The sequence below is a fragment of the Panthera tigris genome, chromosome B1 (genome assembly GCF_018350195.1).
Source record: "Panthera tigris isolate Pti1 chromosome B1, P.tigris_Pti1_mat1.1, whole genome shotgun sequence".
Taxonomy (NCBI): domain Eukaryota; kingdom Metazoa; phylum Chordata; class Mammalia; order Carnivora; family Felidae; genus Panthera; species Panthera tigris.
The window spans coordinates 199887803-199907518 of record NC_056663.1 but is presented as its reverse complement, the minus strand read 5'-3'; the positions used below and the strand labels follow the sequence as shown (position 1 = coordinate 199907518).

Genomic DNA, 19716 nt, shown 5'->3' with positions numbered 1-19716 from the left:
CCCAGGCGCCCCTAAATCCCTACTCATTCTGACCAAGAGCCGTATTTACTGGTTGGCTCAATAATCGTTAAGACCTAGCAAGTCCTTCCCCCAGTTGGAAATATGAGTCACTCACAGCCTCTGCCCTCATGGCATAAATTTGCGCACTCGAGCAAGAAAGATCATTGTTTAACTAGGAAAAAAGAGAGGACTATTCACTCTAAGGATCCTTCAGGGGGGTGTGGGGGGAGGGCAGTGAATAAAACGTCCCTGGAAAAACAACTTTCAGCCATGAATGATCAGCGTTAGGGTCAGCACGTGATGGGGCAAGAGCTAGGTCTCTGGAAGCAAAAAGAGTGAGTTGGAAGCCTGGCTCTGACCTGAGGCGAGTCCTCTCTCTCCTCGCTCAGCCTGCTTCCTCACCTATGAAAAGGCATCAAGTGTGAAGGCTCCTGGGAGGAGGAAGTGAGATGAGGTCCATTCGGTGGCTGCCACGAAGCATGAGCCCTTTCTTTGGGCCAGGCCCAGCCTCAGGCCAATTTATCGTCATAAAGTCCCTTCTCTTCTTGGGACCCTTATGGGATCAAATTTTGACGAGCCTGCAGACTACTCAGTATAAATCACCTGTTCCAGCGACAGCTAGAGTGCAACGCCCTGCACGGCCCCAGCGGGAAATGAGAACAGAGTTCTTCAAAGTTCTGGTGACAAATCAGTTTAAGTGGTCATGGTAACATTTTTTTTCTTTCTTTCTTTTTTTTTTTTTTTTTTAAAGTTTATTTATTTTGAGAATCCCAAGCAGGCTCTGTGCTATCAGTGCAGAGCCTGACACGGGGCTCAAACTCACGAACTGTGAGATCATGACCTGAGCTAAAATCAAGAGTCGGGGGACGCCTAACCAACTGAGCCACCCAGGTGCCCCTGCAATATTTTCTTTCTTTTAAATCAAACGATAAAAAATACACAATCCACATAGTAAGGACAGTTGGTTTCACTTCTATGCCTAGTTATGTCAGTGTGCAGTCTCAAACTGTCTAAGCCGGGGCGGGGGGGTGGTGGTGTCAGGTCAAAAAAGCTTACAAGCCACTAATTTGGAAGCCTCTGCCCTGAGTGGTTTACCATGCATCTTGCTGGGAAGACAAGACGGGCACCAGCGAGAGCAGCAAACAGAACCTACCGCACTTAACCAGGGGCTGAGAGGTGGGTGGGGTCCGATGACCTAGCAAAGGGTCCAGAAAAATGTCAGGGCATCTGAGCAGGGCCTCAGCTCCACGCAGGGGCCATGAGCAAAACAGATTCAGCAGGCAGGAGGAAGATGGAAAGGGGCCTTATCTGCGAAGGAACTACAGGGGGCCCGGCACTCGAGGAGACCCAGGCCACAGCCCTGAAGGGCTCTGGGAGGGGCAGTAAGATGCTGGCAGAGGCTACGAAACCAGAGAATGAAAAATGCCACGGGAGAGCAAGCCCGGAGGACGGGATGCCTACAGCTGGGGGAAATCAAGGAAAGCATCTCAGAAAGGGTCCGTAAGAGTGGACAGAGGACCAGCTGATTGGCCCGGAAGCCACGAGGGAGAGGCCTGTGACAGCACAGGCGGCGGCCAAGAGACACGCACGAGAGCTGGCTTATTCGTGGGGTAGGACGAGCGCGTTACGTGGGGAAGGACGCCGAGGCAAAGCTGTGTTGCTTTAGGTTTTACGGTCTCAACAAGCCGCCTAGAGCTGCCTGGACAAGCCTCGCCGGAGAGGAGCTGCACTGGCACAGAGGCGGAAAGCAAACTGAGTGAGGTGTGGCGAGCCTGTGAGACGCATCCCATGGAAGGATCCCCATCGTGGGTGTGATCTGAACGACGTGAAGGGCGAGGAGAAGGGGGACACACTCCCAGGGCGCATAACCTGCCGTTAGGAAGGGAAAAAAAGGTGACCTCAATAGGCATCTGTTTTAAGAGGACGAAGAAAAGATCAAGCTTCTCTCTCGAATGATGAACAGGAAGTATTCCTGGCGGGACGGCAGGAGGGGCTGTCAACGCCACTTACAGCCCTGGGAAGAGTGCGGCCAGGAACGGAAGCCCCCGGCTGCCTGGAAACCTACACTTGCCGGAAGGAGAACGGGCCATCAGGCCACGCCTGCACTCCAGTCCTCGACTCAACTGTACATGGTACCAAGATCAGGCTTCTCAAAGGACGACGGACGTGCTGGGGGTATGGCTCCGACAAAGCATGGCGGGTCACCACACGTGGCACCCGTACGACTGACGTGAGCCAGTGTCGACGGCAGCACAGCCGCCACATCTGCAGCGCCGGGGACCCAGGCAGCCTGCAGGGGAAGCACCAGGAAGGAAGCAGGCTTGGGTCTTGACCGGCACCTCCTCAACTATCGCCACCGCAGCGTGACCTTGAGCGCATCCCTCCACCCTTCAAAGCCCGTTTCCTCGTCGATGGACTGAGAATGGGTTAACCTAAGGCACACAGGCACCGCAGGTACCCAGAAAATGGCAGGGAATTCTTACCTTGTCGCGTTACTAAAAACGACTCTTCTCGGTATCTCCCGCCAGGAGGGGTACTTAACAGGGCCGAAGGGAAAAGTGAAGGGCAGTGAAATGCCTGGAAGGAACACGGCGCTCGTCTCACACTCTGCCATTTGTAACAAGCAGTTCTGGGGGGAGAGGGGCACGGCTTTGGAATCTGAGACGACACCGCTTTGGTTTTGACATTTTTAGTGGGGAAGAGTGGCCTGTCCAGGTCTCCCGAGTGCTCAGTCTGCCAGAGGGCAGTCCTGGTGACCACCGAGGCTTGACCTCACAGGAAGAAGGCCCCCTCAGAGCCTCCAGTCTACTCCCCAGGCAGTACTTTCCCAAAGAGCATTCGCTAAGTTACCGGAAACGGCACTCGGGAGAGCAACTCTCCGGAGCCCTTTCTAATTGTCGTGTCCCTTACAAAAGGTCTACAACACAAAAGTTAATCTGCGGTCGCGCGAGTGAGCTGTGGGTTCCAACAAGATGCTGCAATCTGACCACCCTACTGGGACCCGGCGCGGGCAGGGTACGGGCTCATCTTCACACAAAGGCTTCCCCCAGGCTCCCAGGCACAGGCCACTCTCGCCTCTGAGACGGGAGCCCGGCCTGACCCGAATCCGAGAACAGGCTGCAATCTCGTGGGGGTGGTTAACAATTAGGAGGCGCCGACTCGCTCGCTCAGCCTCTCACTGCACCATTAAAACCGAGGCCTGTTAGAAAATCACGCGGAACCGCACACACAAAGAATGCAGGGAGGCGCGCGGGGCGCACGGCGGCCACTTGCAAGCCTCGGCTCGCTGGAGCAGTCGTGTGCAACACACACGCACGCACCGGGCGCACCCACGCAGGCGCCCCGGCCGGTGGCCGGCGGTGGCCCTCTGGGGCGGGGGGGGGGGGGGGGTGCGGCCCCACTCACCATGAACGCCGCGGGGCTCAGGGGCGCGCGGCCGGCGGCTCCATGCCCGGGCGGGCTCCGGCGGCCGGCTCCGGGGACCTCGGGCGGCGGCTCGGCGGGCGGGGGCGGGGGCGGCAGGCCGCGCAGTCGCGCGCAGATGCCGCGCTGCCGATCGCGCGCTCCGTCTCGGCGCGTCAGGCCTGGCGCGCGGACGCGGGGAGGCGGGGAGCCGAGAGCGGTGTGGGCGGCGGGGGCGGCTCCCCGAGTCCCGGGTCCCCCCCCCCCCCCCCCCGTCCCGACCCCTCCGTCCCGCCGCGGCTCCCCGCGCCCGCTGGAGCCGACGCAGGCGGACACGAAGGGGTGGGCGACGCGGCATCTCAGCGCAGCAACATCACGCTGGGAAATGGGACACTCTTAAAAGGAGGCAGCACAACACCGAGCACAGGGCAAAGCTCTGCTCTGCAAGGTTTTTTAAAATAAAAAATGTGCATTACCAAAAGGAACTATGTGAAATATCTACACTACTAACCTCTGGGTCGTGGGCTTATGATGAGCAATTTTTGTTCTCTACACCGTTGCTCATTTTTTTCTGCAATAAGATTAGTTCAATCCGAAGGTCAGGGTACACACCCAAACACATCCTGATAGCAATCTGACCAACGACTGCTTCTGGGGGATTGGCTGGGAAGGGGCATTAGCATCTGTGCGGGGTGTCAGAAATGGTATCTTTACATGCACTCATCAAAGCTAACTGGAGAGCACCCTTCAGATGAGAGCATCCCACTGCTTATAAATTATACCTCAATTTACAAAAATGTTTAAAATCTGCATAGGGTCAAACGTTACTTCTGGTCAGCCCATGGGTCCAATGTCCAAGGGCTGAACAAATTCGGTCTGAGACAATGCAAGACTCCTCTGTGATGGAAATTCACAAGTCCCCAGACTATGAGTACCAGGCTTTCCCGGACTGATTTTCTGGATAACCGCATTCCCAAACTGCCACCAGAAACTTCTTCACTCAGAAAGAAGTCCGTGATATCCACGAGGCCACACTCAGAACGACAAGGCAATGAGGAGGAACAGGAGAATACATGGAGAGATGGGTTTGCATAAGTCATTGGCAGGCGCAGCCATTTTGGGAAAGCGTCTGGCGGTTTCTTACACCGTTGGATGTGTACCTACCGCACTCCTGGGGACCCGCCCAAGGCAAAGAAAACAGGCGTCCAGAGAGAGACTTGAGGCACATCTTCACAACGTGAGCGCACATTAACTGAGCATGGGGATGGAGAGGAAGGAGCCGTGGACACAGGCTACGATGCAGGCAAACCCCAGAGCGGGACACAGTGGAAGAAGCCACGCAAAGGCTAATCTGCACGATCCATTTCTAGGACATTTCTTTACAAGGCAAATCTCTAGAGAGAAGGCAAGTTAGTGTCTGCCTGGAGCTGGAGGGGGGAGTAGAGACCCACTGCCAACAGGAACTTCATCGAGTGAGGAAAATACCCGAATACTGGATTGCACTGACAGTTGCACAACTGCGGAAACTTAGGAAAAAATCACTCAGTACGCACAATGAGGAATTTTATGGAATTATACTTCGGCAAAGCTGTTTTCAAAAAGTAATAGGATAAACGGGGAGAGGTTGATTTCGGATACAAGGATTGCGGGGCACCTGGGTGGCTGAGTCAGTTAAGCGGCTGACTTTGGCTCGGGTCATGATCTGGAGTTTGAGCCCCGTGTCGGGCTGTCTGCTTTCAGCAGAGACTGGGATCCTCTGTCCCTCTCTCTCTCTCTCTCGCTCTCTTTGCCCCTCCTCAACTCACACTGGCTCTCTCTCCCTCTAAAATAAATAATAATAAACACACAAAAAAAAAAGGGTTAGGGAAAGCCTTAAGAGAAATTAGTCAAAATTTGGAAGACAAAGCACTGGGGGGTGGGGTATACTTTCCATTCATACTTGGGCATTTTTAACATACCTGCCTGGAGATTATTCAGTTTTCCAGGAGACTATGCCTGTGCTATTTATTACTTTATCAGAGCCCAGGAAATGTGAAGTGACATATTAACTGGTAGATTTATGTCCAATGGAAAAAACAACTCAGAAGGTTTTGTTTTCTTGTCCCTACCAGTCTGTTGGTTTAAATCTAACCTAACAATCTTTATTTTAATTCTTTTATTTTTATGCCGATAAACACCTAGTTCTTCAAATGCCTTTAGAATCAATTTTAACATCTTACTCATCTCCATGTGTTCAATGCATCTTTGACCCATAGTCATTAAACAAACAAAAAAAAAAAGATAAATGCCCGGAAAAACTGGCATAATTACTGTTTTATACCAAGAGAATCACAGGACAAGTAACTAAGGGCGACATACAAGCCTCACTGGATGCCGGTTCATAAAGAACAGGCTGGTGCAGCTGGGGAAAAGAACGGGGTCTGGTCATGAACATGGTCACGGTCAAATGGAATGACTGATCACTCTTGCAGGCGAGGTAACAGCTCATGGTTACGTAGGCGTGCGTCTTTACTCTGAAGATCTGTACGCTGACGTAGTTAGGGGTTAGATGACACGGTATCTGCAACTTACTTTCAAATGATTCCATTTTTTTAAATGTTTATTCATTTTTGACAGAGCCAGGAAGGGGCAGAGAGAGGGAGACACAGAATCCGAAGGAGGCTCCAGGCTCCGAGCTGTCAGCACAGAGCCCGACGCGGGGCTCGAACTCACAGACCGCGAGATCGTAACCCGAGCTGAAGTCAGTGCTTAACTGATTGAGCTACCCAGGGACCCTCAAATGATTCCATTTTTAAAAAATAGAGGCACAATAAAATGAATGTGATACGGGTGTTTACTAAATTGTTCCTGGAACCCTTCCGTAGATGCAAAGTTTTTATTCACAGGACAGACACGAGGGACAGATGGCTGGTGACACATCCTTCAGGTCCTGTCATAAGTAGCCACCCCCATGGAAGCACCCCTGCCCTGCCCACCTGAGCTAGAGCAAGGCCCCATCATTCTCTCCTAGCACAGCACTAATCACACTCATAATTACATGACTGTTTGATTGAGATGTATTTCCCTCAAGGGACCATGAAACCTCTGAGACTGGGGATTCTGGTAGTCTTTTCACCACTGAAGGCTAACAAAGTACACAGCACAGTGGAGACACCCAGCAGCTGAGAAATCATTTTCCCTCCCTCCCTCCCTCCCTCCCTCCCTTCCATCCATGCATCCATCCATCCACCTATCCTTCCTTCCATCCATCCACCTATCCTTCCATCCTTCCTTCCTTCCATCCATTCATCCATCCTTCCATCTTCCTTCCTTCCTTCCTCCCACCCATCCACCCAGCACTAATGGTGCTTGGCCCTAGGAACAGAGACGAACAAAGTCCCTGCCCTCGCCTCACTCATAGACCAGCAAGCAGACAACCGGTATACTGCAGGAGAACTCGAGAAGCCTCCAAGATTCCCAAGAGCCCCAGGAGGCAGCTGAGTGGCCTGTGGGGTTGCTGCTGGCTTTCAGTTCCTGGAGCCAAAGAGGGCTCACGTGGTAAAGCTCCGTTCTCACACACAGGAGTGGGTCCTCGGCCTCCCCCGGCTTCCTACCGACACCTAGAGCCCCATACGCTGGAAGTCATACAACCTGAGCCCACAGTCTCACCAAATTCAAATATGACAGAGATAGGTGTTACGCGTGCGTTAAATATGCACTCGGATATGCTTACCCAAACACATTGCTTATCTCTTCTGGCAGACTGTAGCCTGCAAGTTACTTTAAGAAGGTTCTATCACGTTATTTTAGAATTGAGGACCACTTACAAAGTTTTAAGTACATGTCATAGCATGTGCTAACAAGTTGACTTTACTAAATTTTGGAACGTAAAGCAAAAATCCGAAGTTAAAAGAGCCTTCTCTCCATCTCAGTATGGCTTTAAAGCTCACATGCACCTGTAAAGAACTCTTCCTCCTGAAGTCTTCTGAGTTAACCAGAGCTCATTCCCAGGCTTCCTGCGTGTCTACCAGCACAGTGGATTTGCTTCTTTGATTCATCTGTAACATCGTTGTCTTTGCCCTTTGCGGTCAAGGAGGTCAGACTGATTCGCTCGTTCAGGGCCACACCCCAGCAGGCAGGCTGGCAAACCCAACCTTGCTCCAGACCACTACATCTCCCGGGGATGGAAAGGTCACCGAAGGAACAACCTCCCGATCCTGGGGACTGGTGAAGTAAATCGCGCTACACAGAAGACCATTACTTAAGGGGTAAGAATGAGATCGTGAGAGAATATTTAAGACTATGGGAAAATGCTTACGTTGTCATAAAAACAGGAAGAAAAACAGCTCCACGGTGGAGTGTTTTGGAATTTCGATGCTCATTCATCCATTTAACAAATATGTATTAACCACCCACTAAAGCTTGGCGCCGTGCCAGGCCCTGGAGATAGAGCAATCGTTGAGCCTAGGCCTTGCTCTCGTGAGCTTCTGGTCTAGCAGGGGTTGAGAGGCAAGCAGTGAAGAAACAAACGAGCAAGAACGTAGCATGGGGTAGAGTGCTGCACAGAAAATACCAGAGTCCTGTGACGGTGATGACCGACGGCATTCTGGGTGGTCAGACTGGGGGGGGGGGGGGGCGGGGCGGGGGGGGGTGCAGGGGGCAGGGAAGATGGCCCAGAACACCACCTTGGAGGGGGCACTGGGCCGAGACCCGGTGCGTCTCATTCAGTCCTAGCAATCCCACAAGGCAGGGACGGTGCTAGGCTGAACGGTGGCCCCCACGTGTGCCCGTGTCGGAATCCCCAGCACCTGTCAACGGCAGAAGGTGCTTTGCAGATGGGATTAAGGTTACGGACCTTGAGATGGCAGAGATGATCCTGGATTATCTGGGTGGGCCCAAAATAACCACAGGTATCCTTAAACGATGGACACAGGGAGGCATGACTGTGGAAGGGAGGCCACACGTCCACGGAGACAGTGGTTGGAGTGAGGTAGCCGCACGCCAAAGAACACCCGTGGCCTCTAGAAGCTGGAAGGTAAAGAACAGACTCCCCGCTGGAGCCTCTAGAAAGACCGACCTGGCCAACACCTTGATTTTAGCCCAGAAAACTCATCTCACGCTTCTGACCTCCAAAGCCGTAGGGGAATACGCGTGTGCTGTGGTCAGCCACCGAGTTCGTGACACTGTGTTACAGCGGCCCCACGACACTAACGCAGGCAAGGCCAGCGTCACCTCCCCTGACTCTCTGTCCCCAGACACGGCACCTGAGGCTCCGAGTGGCCTCCTCGGGCGAGAGGCACGTGGCAGGTGGCAGGGCAGATCCGAACTCAGGCAGTCTGACTCCACAGCCCCTTACTGCCAACTTCTCTGACGTGCTGCCTCTCAGCTAAGATTTCAGTTTCCTACGACAGCGCTCCCTTCACAGGGCTGAGGTCACACTGACCGTCAGACGCAGGCATGAGCCCAAGGAACAAAGGCAGCGCTTGCCTATTACTTCCGGGAATACCAAGGGGTAGTTTCTAGTGCCAACGTGAAGGTCCCATCCAAAGTGCTTCCACACTGACGAGTAACATTGTGAGTTCAAGTTAGACAAGTCTCTTACAGGAAGGTTTGAAACAGCCTGACTCTCAGGGTGCCTGGGTGGCTCAGTTTGTTAAGCAGCCGACCTCGGCTCAGGTCATGATCTTGCAGTCGGTGGGTGCCAGTCCCCATCGGGCTCTGTGCCGACAGCTCAGAGCCTGGAGCCTGCTTCGGATTCTGTGTCTCCCAATCTCTGCTCCCCCCACCCCCCACTCCTGCTCTGTCTCTCTGTCTCTCTCTCAAAATCAAATCAGCATTGGAGAAAACTTTTAAAGAAAAAAAAAAAAAAGAACAGCCTTACTGTCCTCCGATCTGAGGCTTCTTGGAGTCCTCTGCAGTCGTCTGTGAAGGAGCACAGAAAATGCCGCCTCCAGACATGCCACTTTGGCACACGGACGATCATGAACTAAAGTCTCTCAGAAGCAGCAAGGACGCCGTGGCCCTGCCCATCCCCCTGAAAGCAGGAAATGAGTCTCCTGTGTGAGAGGCACCCTCCCTGCACCAGGAGGACAGACGTTTGCCTTATCACCAGAGACGGGGAATTTAGGGCCGACAGGGCTGTAAAGACAAACCTTACTCCTTTTCACTAACTTTCGGCCCCAAGTCCAAACCCCCCTCGTCTCGTCAATTCTTCAGTTTTCTTGTCTCTCTGCCTAAAAGGTATAAAAGCCACCTGCTTTGGTCTCTTCTTGGAGTCCCCCGTACGTACATTAGTTTTTCTCCTGTTCATCTGTCTTATGTCTATTTAATTACTAGACCAGAAAGAGCACCCAGAAGGGAAGAAGGGGAGATGTTTTCCGCCCCTGCACCTGCTGATTCTGCCTCCTCAGGCCCACCGGCAGCATAAGGCAAGCCAGCCAGACCTGGAAAAGGCCAGAGGAAGGCTCTCCCAGTGTTAAAGGGATTATAGAATGCTTAACAACAACAACAACAAAGACCACCTCAGTCTTCCCCTGGGGATTAGGTCAGTGGGAAGAAGAGAGCCCTTTGGGCTGCCACTGCCTTTGTGTCAGCACCCTAAACTGCCCAGAGAAGGGCAGGAGCATTTGAAAGTTCCCAAGGGCCACCCCTCTGGGTCTTCCTAGGGAGCCGCCTCCGTTCGGCCAGGGCCACGGAACGCATTCAGGTCACACACACACACACACACAGGCCACCCGACCGCAGACGCCACTGCCAGGGCCCAGGGTCAGTGGGACACTGGCTTCAGAACGCGGGCGGTGCTCTCCGACGAAGCACAGCCTACTGTGCCTTTGAGTGACTCGCTCGGATTTCCTGAGTAGCAGGGGTGTGCGCACCAACGAGAATTTGCACAGCTCGCACGGCCTGGGACTCTGTGATAACTGTGTCAATGTGGGTGACATCTATTTGCAGGCGGTCTGGCTCAGAGAAAGGCCTGGGACGGTGGGCACTGAACGGTCAGAGGCCCTCGCCACGGGAGACTGTGAGGTCTTAAGGTGAAGAGACGTTCCCGTTTCACTGTACCGCGACGTCTACCATTTGGGTATTTTTTCATGAGTTATTTTTATAATTTGAAAAAATACTTTCAAAGCCACTTTGGATGGAATCCAAGGCTTTTGCCACTCGCAATTTCCAAGCCACAGGGACCACCTGCAGCAAAGCTTTTTTGCATTGTTTTGTTTTTCGCTTTACCCACCCACCAGAGTGAAGGTGTGGCCATGAGGGAGGGCCGGAACAGGAGAAGCCACTGAGCTTTACTGAGCCCCCACTGGACGCCAACGGCGTCCCCACGCTCATCCTACTCGACCCTCACAAGCATGGGCAAGGTGGACATTACCTCTGCAGACGAGGAAAAGGCGAAGTCGCTGGCCCAACGCCACAAAACTGTGCACGACAGGACCAAGACCAGAGGCGGGGCCCTCCGATCCCAATCAGAGTCCCCTCGGGTGGGGGGGGGGGCCTGCCTTCCCAAACCCCAGACCTCTGACTCCTGCACTGTCGGACGCCCCAGTGGAGATCTACGGAGAACTAACACACGCAGCTCCTATTCCCGAACCCCCCTCTCTTCCTGGAGCCACAGAGCAGGAGACTGACGGGGAACTTACCACTTGCACATTAGGAAAAATAAGCAAACCTTAAGAGGCACTATTCACCGGAACTTCAGTTTACGTTGTTCAAAGGCACATACTTCTCAGAATGAATTGACCGTCACCACAATAGATGGGAGCCCATCCATCCACGGAATAAAAACAACGTGCAAAGTAACCGACCACACTGCCATTTCCCCTGTAGAAACTTCGCAACTCTCCCTTTTTTGCTTCTTGTCCAGAAAGGCATCACGTACAAGTTTGATAAATAATTAACCTGCTGCTGACTTCGGCTCAGGTCGTGATCTCACAGTTCGTGGGTTCGAGCCCCACGTCGGGCTCTGTGCTGACAGCTCGGAGCCTGGAGCCTGCTTCAGATTCTGTGTCTCCCTCTCTCTGCTCCTCCCCCACTCACGCTGTCTCTCCCTCCCTCTCTCTCTCTCTCTCAAAAGTAAATAAAGCTTAAAAAAAATTAAAAAAAAAAAAAAACTAACATGCTGCTTCTCTAAAACCCGTATTAAGGGGAACTGGACACTGAAACTCACCCTCCACAAAAAGTCCCTGTTGCACACAAACATTACATCCAGCACTTCAGCAAGCCCAAACTCCCCGATCAGGTGCAGCTTCCCGCATGGGATTCCTTAACGTTTAACGTACCCCTCTTTGCTCTGGCCACTAGGAAGCTCAATGTCAAATGTGTACTTTGCCTCTAACAGTTACATGAGAACTTGTAGGTTGTATTTTGGGATATCCACTTACCTTTGGCTTCCTCTTGCTATCCTTTGACCAAAATTCCTCAAATTTTTTTTTCTATCATTCTTTGCACATTTAAAAATTTTTTTTCAGGCCGACATGCACATAAAACAAAATTCAAAAGGTATGAAAAGAGATGCAGAGGGGCGCCTGGGTGGCTCAGTCGGTTGAGCATCAGACTTCAGCTCAGGTCATGATCTCGCATGAGTTCGAGCCCTACGTCGGGCTCTGTGCTGACAGCCTGGAGCCTGCTTCGAATTTTGTGTCTCCCTCTTTCGCTGCCCCTCCCCCACTCATGCTCTGTCTCTATCAAAAAATGAATAAACGTTAAAAATAAATAAAAATAAATTTTAAAAAAGATGCAGAGAAAGTAGGTCACCCTCTTCCCTGTCTCCCACATACACAGTCAGTTCATTCCCACTCCATAACAATTTTATCGTGACCAGTTTTGGAAGTATCCTACCAGATACAGACCGTGCGTTTACAAAGATATGCAAATACCTTCATACATATGGAGCACGCTAATATAACGGTTATTCACTTAGCTTCTTACGATCTGCACTTTACATCACTTAGAGATTTAACCGACTCCCTACTGCCAGGCATTTAGATTGACTGTTTCCAATCTTTTGTGCTGCCATCAAAACCCTTATACAACCATCACTCTACTCACATACTGATTTATTTCTAGGATAAATCCCTAGAAATGGAAACATGGGTCAAAGGTGCCCTGGCCGATTCATTCATCGTTTGTTTTATTTTTAAAATCAACATACAGTTAGTTAGCTTTTTTGATGTATACAGTTCTATCAGTTTTTTAAAGTTTATTTATTTATTTGGGGGGGGGACAGAAAGAGAGGGAGAGAGAATCCCAAGCAGGCTCTGAGCTCTGCACTGAGCCTGGCACAGAGTTCGATCCCATGACCGTGAGATCATAACCTGAGCCAATGTCGAGTCAGATGCCCAACCGACAGAGCCACCCAGGCACCCCTTACAGCTCTATCAGTTTCTACACGTGCCATCTTCCAGCCCCCACTGCCACAACCAAAATGCAGAACCATTCCATTAACCCCAAAACCTTCTCCCTGCTCCTCCCTGGTAGTCATCCCCTATGCCACCCCTGGCACTAAGCTTTTATGTTTGTCACACCTAGAGTCCTACAGCACGTAAACTTTTGAGACTAAATTCCTACGCTCAGATAATACTCCTGACATTCCCCCAAGACTGTTGGTACAGTAGATTACACCAACTGATTTTTTTTTTAACGTGTTTATTTACTTTTGAGAGAGAGAGAGAGAGCGCGTGCACGTGCCCTCGAGCATGAGCAAGGGAAGGGCAGAGAGAAGGAGACAGAGAATCCGAAGCAGGCTCCAGGCTCTGAGCTGTCAGCACAGAACCCGACACAGGGCCTGAACCCACAAACAGTGAGATCGTGACCCGAGCCGAAGTCAGAGGCTTAACCGACTGAACCACCAGGCGCCACACAGCGGCTGATTTTCAAATGCTAAACCAGCCTTGCATTCCTGGCACAAATGCTGCTTACGTGTATTGCCCTTTCTTTTTTTTTTTAAAGTCTTAGCGAATTCAACATGCTAATGCTATGTTGAGGATTACGTGTGTCTGCATGAGGGATACTGGTCACCAATTCGCTTTTTTTGTACTGCACTTGTCTGGTTTTGGTATCAGGGTAATACTAGCCTCATCAACGGAGTCAGGAGGTAGTCTCTCCTCTAAAATTGGTGTTGTTTTTCTTTAAATATTGCTAGAATTCACCAATGAAACTCTCTGGGCTTGGAGATTTCTTGTTTAGAAGGTTTTTCACTACAATTTCCGTTTCTTTAATAATCAGGGGATGATTCAGGTCATCTATTCATCCTAGATGAGTTCTGGCAATTTGTGATTTTCAAAGAAACGGCCCATTTCGTCTAAGTTATCAAGTTTATGAATGTGGAATCATCCATGCATTCTCATTGTCATTTTAATCTCTGCAAGGGAGGGTCTGTAGTCGTATCCCCTTTCTCACTTGTTGTGTTGGTGATTTGCTTCACCTGTCAATTTTATCCATTTGATCAATTTTGTTCATCATTTCAAAGAACCTGCTTTTGGTTTCACTATTATTTTTTGGTTTTCAATTTCATTGATTTCTATTCTTATGTTTATTACTTCCTCCCTTTTGCTTGCTTTGACTTTATTTGCTCCTTTTATGGTTTTTAAAGTAGAAAATCAGATTACTGATGAGAGAACTTTCTTCTTTTCTAATAAGCGTTTTAGTGCTATAAATTTCCCTCTAAGCATCATATCCCACAAAGTTTTAGATGTTCTATTTTCGTTCAAAATATTTCCTTTTTTTTTTTTTCTTCTCTTTGTGACTTCCTCATTGTCCCATGATTTGTTTAGGTGTGTTTCTTATTTAATTTCCAAGCTTTTGGGAAGGTTCTTGCTATCTGTGTGTCACTGCTTTACGATCTGATTCCACTGTGGTTAGAGAACACATTTTGTATAACTGTAATCCTTTCAGATTTATGGTTTCTTTTTCAACCCAGGTTACGGTCTCTCTTGGTGAATGTCGCGTGCACGCTTGTCAAAAACGTGTGCTGTGCTCTCACGGGGGGCTGGCGTGTTCAACAAACGTCGGTCAGTCCTTCAGTGTCCTGGCTGATTCTCTCAACGGCCTATCAATCACCGTGTAGGCAGGAGGGTCGACGTGCCAGTAATGACGGAGGATTTGTGCACCTGTCTCAGATCTGCCCGTCTCTGCATCATGCATTCTGCAGCTGCCGCCGGGGCACACACGTTCGGAATCATTCTGTCTTCACTGGGGAACGTCCTGCCTGGTCGCTGCGAACCTTCTTTGCTCTGAAGTGTACTTTTTCTTACGTTCGTCTATCTACTCTGTCTTCGTTCTGATTAGTGTTTTCACGGTATACCTTTCCCATCCATTCAGTTTAGCCTACGTATTGTATATTTGAAGTGACTTTCCCGTGGACAACACATATTTGGGTGCTTTTCATTTTTTTTCATCCGTCCTGACAACCTGTCAGGATTGGGTATTCAGACATACAACTGGTGCATTCAAACCATTTATAGGAACATAATGACTGACATGCTTCCGTTTATCATCTTATCTAGATTTTTCCTTCCTCTATTTCCTCTTTCCTGCCTTGATTTCATTTTTTACACTCTTTTTAGAACTCCATTTTAATTTATGGTGTTTTTAACTCTCTGTTTGTATAGTTTGGTGGTTGATCTAGGGATTATCATGCATATTGCATGTTTTACAATCTTACCACCGTATCCCCTTCTGTATCTACAGACCCTGAAAACCCAGACAAAGTTATAGTTCTTACTCTCACTCAAACACATTTCAAAGAGCTCGCTAGGAGAACGGCGGTCTATCGCACCTACCTAGACCCCCACATCCAGCTCTTCCTCCGAATGTTCCAAGGGGTGTTCCAAGTCTCCTTCCGGCGCAATGACCCTCCCGTCTGAAAAACTCCCTGTAGCAATTCACTTGGATCTGCTGGCAACAAATCCCCTACTTTGCCTTCATCTGCTTTATTCCACCCTCATTCCCGCAGGGTATTTGTGCCCGGTATGCGATTTGGGACTGATGGCTCTTCTTCTCCAGTACTACACTTCCTCTGGCTGCTTGTAAGGCTTTTTTACCTTTTTTTTTCTTTAATGTTTATTTATTTTGAGAGAGAGACAGAGAGCGTGAGCACAGAATGGGCAGAGAGGAAGGGAGACACAGAATCCGAAGCAGGCTCCAGGCTCTGAGCTGTCAGCACAGAGCCCGACGCGGGGCTCGAACTCATGAACCGCGAGATCATGACCTGAGCCGAAGTCGGACGCTCAACTGACTGAGCCACCCAGGCGCCCCAAGATTTTTTGTCTTTATTTTTCCAAATTGTCAATTTGGTTATGACATGTCTGGGCACGGGCTTCTGTGGCTTTCTCCTGTCTGGAGTTCACTGAACCCCCCTCTCCCCAAATCTGTAGGCTTATCTCTTTTGTCAGATTTAGGACACCCTAAGCCATTATTTAGTCCAAAATTTTTCTCTGCACCCCATGTTTCTCCTCTCCTGAAACACCAACGGAACGGCACAAATGTTAGACCTTTCAGTACTACCCCACGTGCCTCTAAGACTCTGTTCTTTCCCCCCTTTTTCCCCTGTAATGTTCCGATGGAATCAAGTCTGTGGATCTATCTCAGTGTTTACTCCTCTTTCCTTTACTATCTTCATCCTGCTACTGAGCCTATCCAGTTAGTTTATTTCAGTTCCTGTATTTTTCATTCAAAAGTTCTACAGTTCCTCCTTCTATTTTCAAATTCTTTACTGATACTTTCTACCTTCCTATTTCAAGAATGTTCCCCTCTTATTGACTGATTGATTGATTGATTGATTGGAGTATTTTCACAATGGCTGCTTTAAAGTCTCTGCTGGATAATCCCAACAAGTGTGCTACCTTGGCAGTAGTGTGTATTAACTGTCTTTCCAATGGGAGAGCAGATTTTCCTAGTTGTTGATATGCTGAGGACGTCGGAATGGCATTCTAGACATCTCGGCTATTGCATTACAAGACTCTGGGTCTTGCCCAAACCCTCTGGAGAATGTTCGTATTTCTGTTTTAATAGGCAGTTGACCTGGTTGGATTCCACTCCCACATTCCAACCGGCTCCAGAGTCAGCTGACTTGCCAAAGCCTTTCCAGCGCCTGTTGGCTATACCCCACACGCGCACCGCCCAGTGGCCAGTGTGGGACCTGTGTGCTGGTCTATTCCAAAGTTCAGTTCTCAAAGTCTACAGTTGCCAGTCAGAGTCGGATCCATGCATCTACAACTTGGGGGTCAGCCCAGGAGTTCCTAACAACCTCGAAGGTCACTTTCCCGAACTCCTCCTCTCTACGATGTCCCCGGAACTTGCTGATTCCCCGGGTGGCCCCTTTTCTGGGTTCTCTAACCACACACCTCCCACATCTGTGTGCACCCTGGGCCAAGGGTAGGAGGAGAGAGAACAGGGCATCAGGGGTTTGCCCCACCTCCTGGGAACAGTTTCCTGTAATCAGGTTCCCTTACTGAGAGTTTCAGGCGCCTGCCGGCCAGTTTCTACTGCCAAGAAACTGAGTGGGGGATGGGATGTGAGAAAGCAGAGAAAAGGAAAAAATGAAAAGTAGGGTCTCTGCATTCTGAGTGTTAGAGACCCACTCCTCATCCAGAACTAGAAAGCCTTTCTTAGTGCTCTCTCTGTCCACATTAACACTCGTCTCTGGGTTTTAGGATACCTTGACTTCAGGGTGGGGAATCTCAGAGGGGGGAAAATCAATCTCAGAGGGGGGTAAAGTCAATCAATTCAGCAGTACTGTGAATTGTGGCCCTCTTCCCCGATCCACCTGCCACGGTTTACTTTTCAGAATGCTGAAAAGGCTGCTCTATGTATATGTTCAAGTTTCATAGCTGCATTCGTCAGAAGAGACAGGTTAGAGCACACTTCCTCCGTACGCAGAACTGAGACCTGCTCATGTTTGCAAACTGCCTCGAACCTACTTTCCAAAGGCATAAGGGATGCTGCAGATGAAGGAGGTTTTCTCACCGTCGTTTTAGACTGATCTGTAGGCCCATCACCAGTCACCTGCATGGACCATCCAGCCGTATCTTCTCTGCAGTTTGTGATGATGTAGGTTTTTCTGACTACCCAGACTTCACAGAACCCAGAGGTGAGGAGAACGGATATCACTTTAAGCCGTTCTGGATTTGCCGCCTTCTGGGACTCTCTCTTTAACATCTAAGAGCTGACCTGAAATTCCAGAAGGCCATCCAAGATGTTCCCGGTGATACAAGCCCAAATACGTGTATGCTTCTTTGCTCACATGACATCTTTTATCCAGGACACTAAAGCCCACACACCGTACCCCTCACCGTAATCCCTGCCTGTCGGTAGCTGCCTCGGAGCCCAGACAGGACATTTCCTGACAATGGTGCCGATGCCTCAAGTCTGTACACCCAGTGTTACGTCTAAAAGACTCACAAACTCTGCTCTAAAGCGTCCCCAGATGTGTGCAGTCCCCATTTCCAACAGCTCAAGCAACTGAGGGACAGTAAAAAGCACATCCGTGTCGCACCAGGCTGACTGCACCAGATCATCTGAACCCCCAGCAGGTCACAGCCCTCAAAGCCAGCCGCACCAACAGAGCGCAAACATCAGCAAAACGGCAGTCGGACGGGAGGAGGGGTGAGAGGAGAGAGAGGAGAGAGGTCAAGAACAACTGTCAAGTTTAGACCTGAAAAAGAAGGCGAAGTCTATCATTTTCCAAAACGGGGAAAGATGCAAGGAGAAGAGGCCCAACAAGACAGGAAACAGAAAGAGTATAGCCTGGACTTGTTAGCCAGGTGGCTGTCAGACATCCAGTGGAGCACCCAGCAGGCAGCTAGACGCGGAAGTTCAGGGAACAAAGGTGGGGGCTGCCAGTGGAGGCGCGATATTTAAAGCCTGGAGTCCCGCTGAGATCTCCTCCTGGGTGGCCATGGACAGGGCAGCACCTGAGGGGGACTCCACTATCTGGAGGGCACCCAGCGGGGAAAACTGCAAAGGAGGGAGAATGTGGTGACCTTGAAGTCAAGGTCAGAAAGGCTCCCAAGGAGCAGGGGAGAGGCTGATGAGACAAGGGCTGAGGAATGCCCCTTGGACCGGGGAACCGGCAGTCACTTGAAAAACCAGTGGTGCGGAAATTGCACGACGACGCTTATCACAGCTGCGACTACCTGCAGTTACTCTGTCCAATCTGTTTTTGCCTGATCTAAGGCAAGCAAGTTCCAAGCAAGGCGGAGGCCAAGGAAGTCTTGCCCTTCACTGTAATTCCAGGAAGGATCCCCACGGTGGCTCAAATATGTGGAACAAAGGACCATGGAAGCCAAGGAGGAAGGTCCCTCTTTATCCGCAAAGCAAAGGACACGCTGGCCCAGCACTGCCCAGGGGGCCAATCTGGCCGGGCCCTGCCCCGCACACACCCAATGACGGAGGCCCGTAGGCAGCTATCTTCAGATCCCTTCTCCTGTCTTTACTCTCGGGGCCTCTCCAGTTCACCGGCGGTTGCCACAGCTGGTGGGCACTTGCTGTGCCCCAGCCCCAGTTTCTTCAGCGGGTCTGTGGGGGGGAAGGCCTGAGAACTCGTGTTTCTAACAAACGCCCAGATGATGATCATGTCCCCCCGGGCACCATGCTTTGAGAAACACTGGTTTAGTGTGATTCTCGTAGCTATCCTTGGTCATTTTTGTTCCCCTACTTAGAAATCATAATGTAAGCTGGGAGACAATGACTTTTCAAAATCCTTCTGAAGTTTGAAAAGATCACTGAAAGTAACATTTCAACATTTCCTAAAAATGGCAGCTATGTCTGTGTCAGGCTCAAGCGGAGGGAATCTGGCCCAGTTACAACGAAGTCACGTGTGTGCCACGTGCCCCGGGCAAACCACAAGCAGCCCTGACCACTCGCCGGGCCTCTTTCTGAATTAAACGTCACAACAGCCTCTCCTCAAGTACTCACTCTGGGCCACTCCTGGGACAAAAACGGTCCACGTACATCATCTCTTAATTTATAACAACCCCGTGAGGAGGCACCACAGTGCCCCTTCTGCAGATGAGAAAACCAAGAAGTAACTGCCCACAGTTACACGGATAAGAAGAGGGGATGCTGGAAATCAGACCCAAGTCTGCAAGCCCAGCGACCTCGGCGGGCGTACACACCTGTCCCCCGGGCTCCACCAGGATGCCTTGAGGCACGCCGGCCCGAGGGCTTGTGTGCTCCCGGCGCAAGACCTGGCCTCAACACGGTGCGGTGTCCGCGCACGCGAGTGAAGGGACCTGCGGAGGCCTCAGGCTCACCCTCCCACGCGGTGTCCTGTTTCCTGTTGTTCAAGGTGGACTTGTCCCAGGAAAGAGACGACGACAACAGGAAACGCTC

General features: G+C 50.6%; 1 protein-coding gene across 5 annotated transcripts in view; it reads right to left on the bottom strand.

Annotated features, from left to right (window-relative positions):
- TBC1D14 (TBC1 domain family member 14) overlaps window positions 1-19716 on the bottom strand; it is a 106843-nt gene that overhangs the window by 35723 nt on the left and 51404 nt on the right. Inside the window, exon 1 of one of the 5 annotated variants that reach the window (XM_042985020.1) lies at window positions 3406-3460. The exons of the other annotated variants lie outside the window; for them this stretch is intronic. Coding sequence (XP_042840954.1) covers window positions 3406-3408 — 3 coding nt within the window. The 5' untranslated portion in view covers window positions 3409-3460. Of the gene's footprint in view, window positions 1-3405; window positions 3461-19716 lie in introns of those variants that run through there. 5 annotated transcript variants of the gene reach the window in all.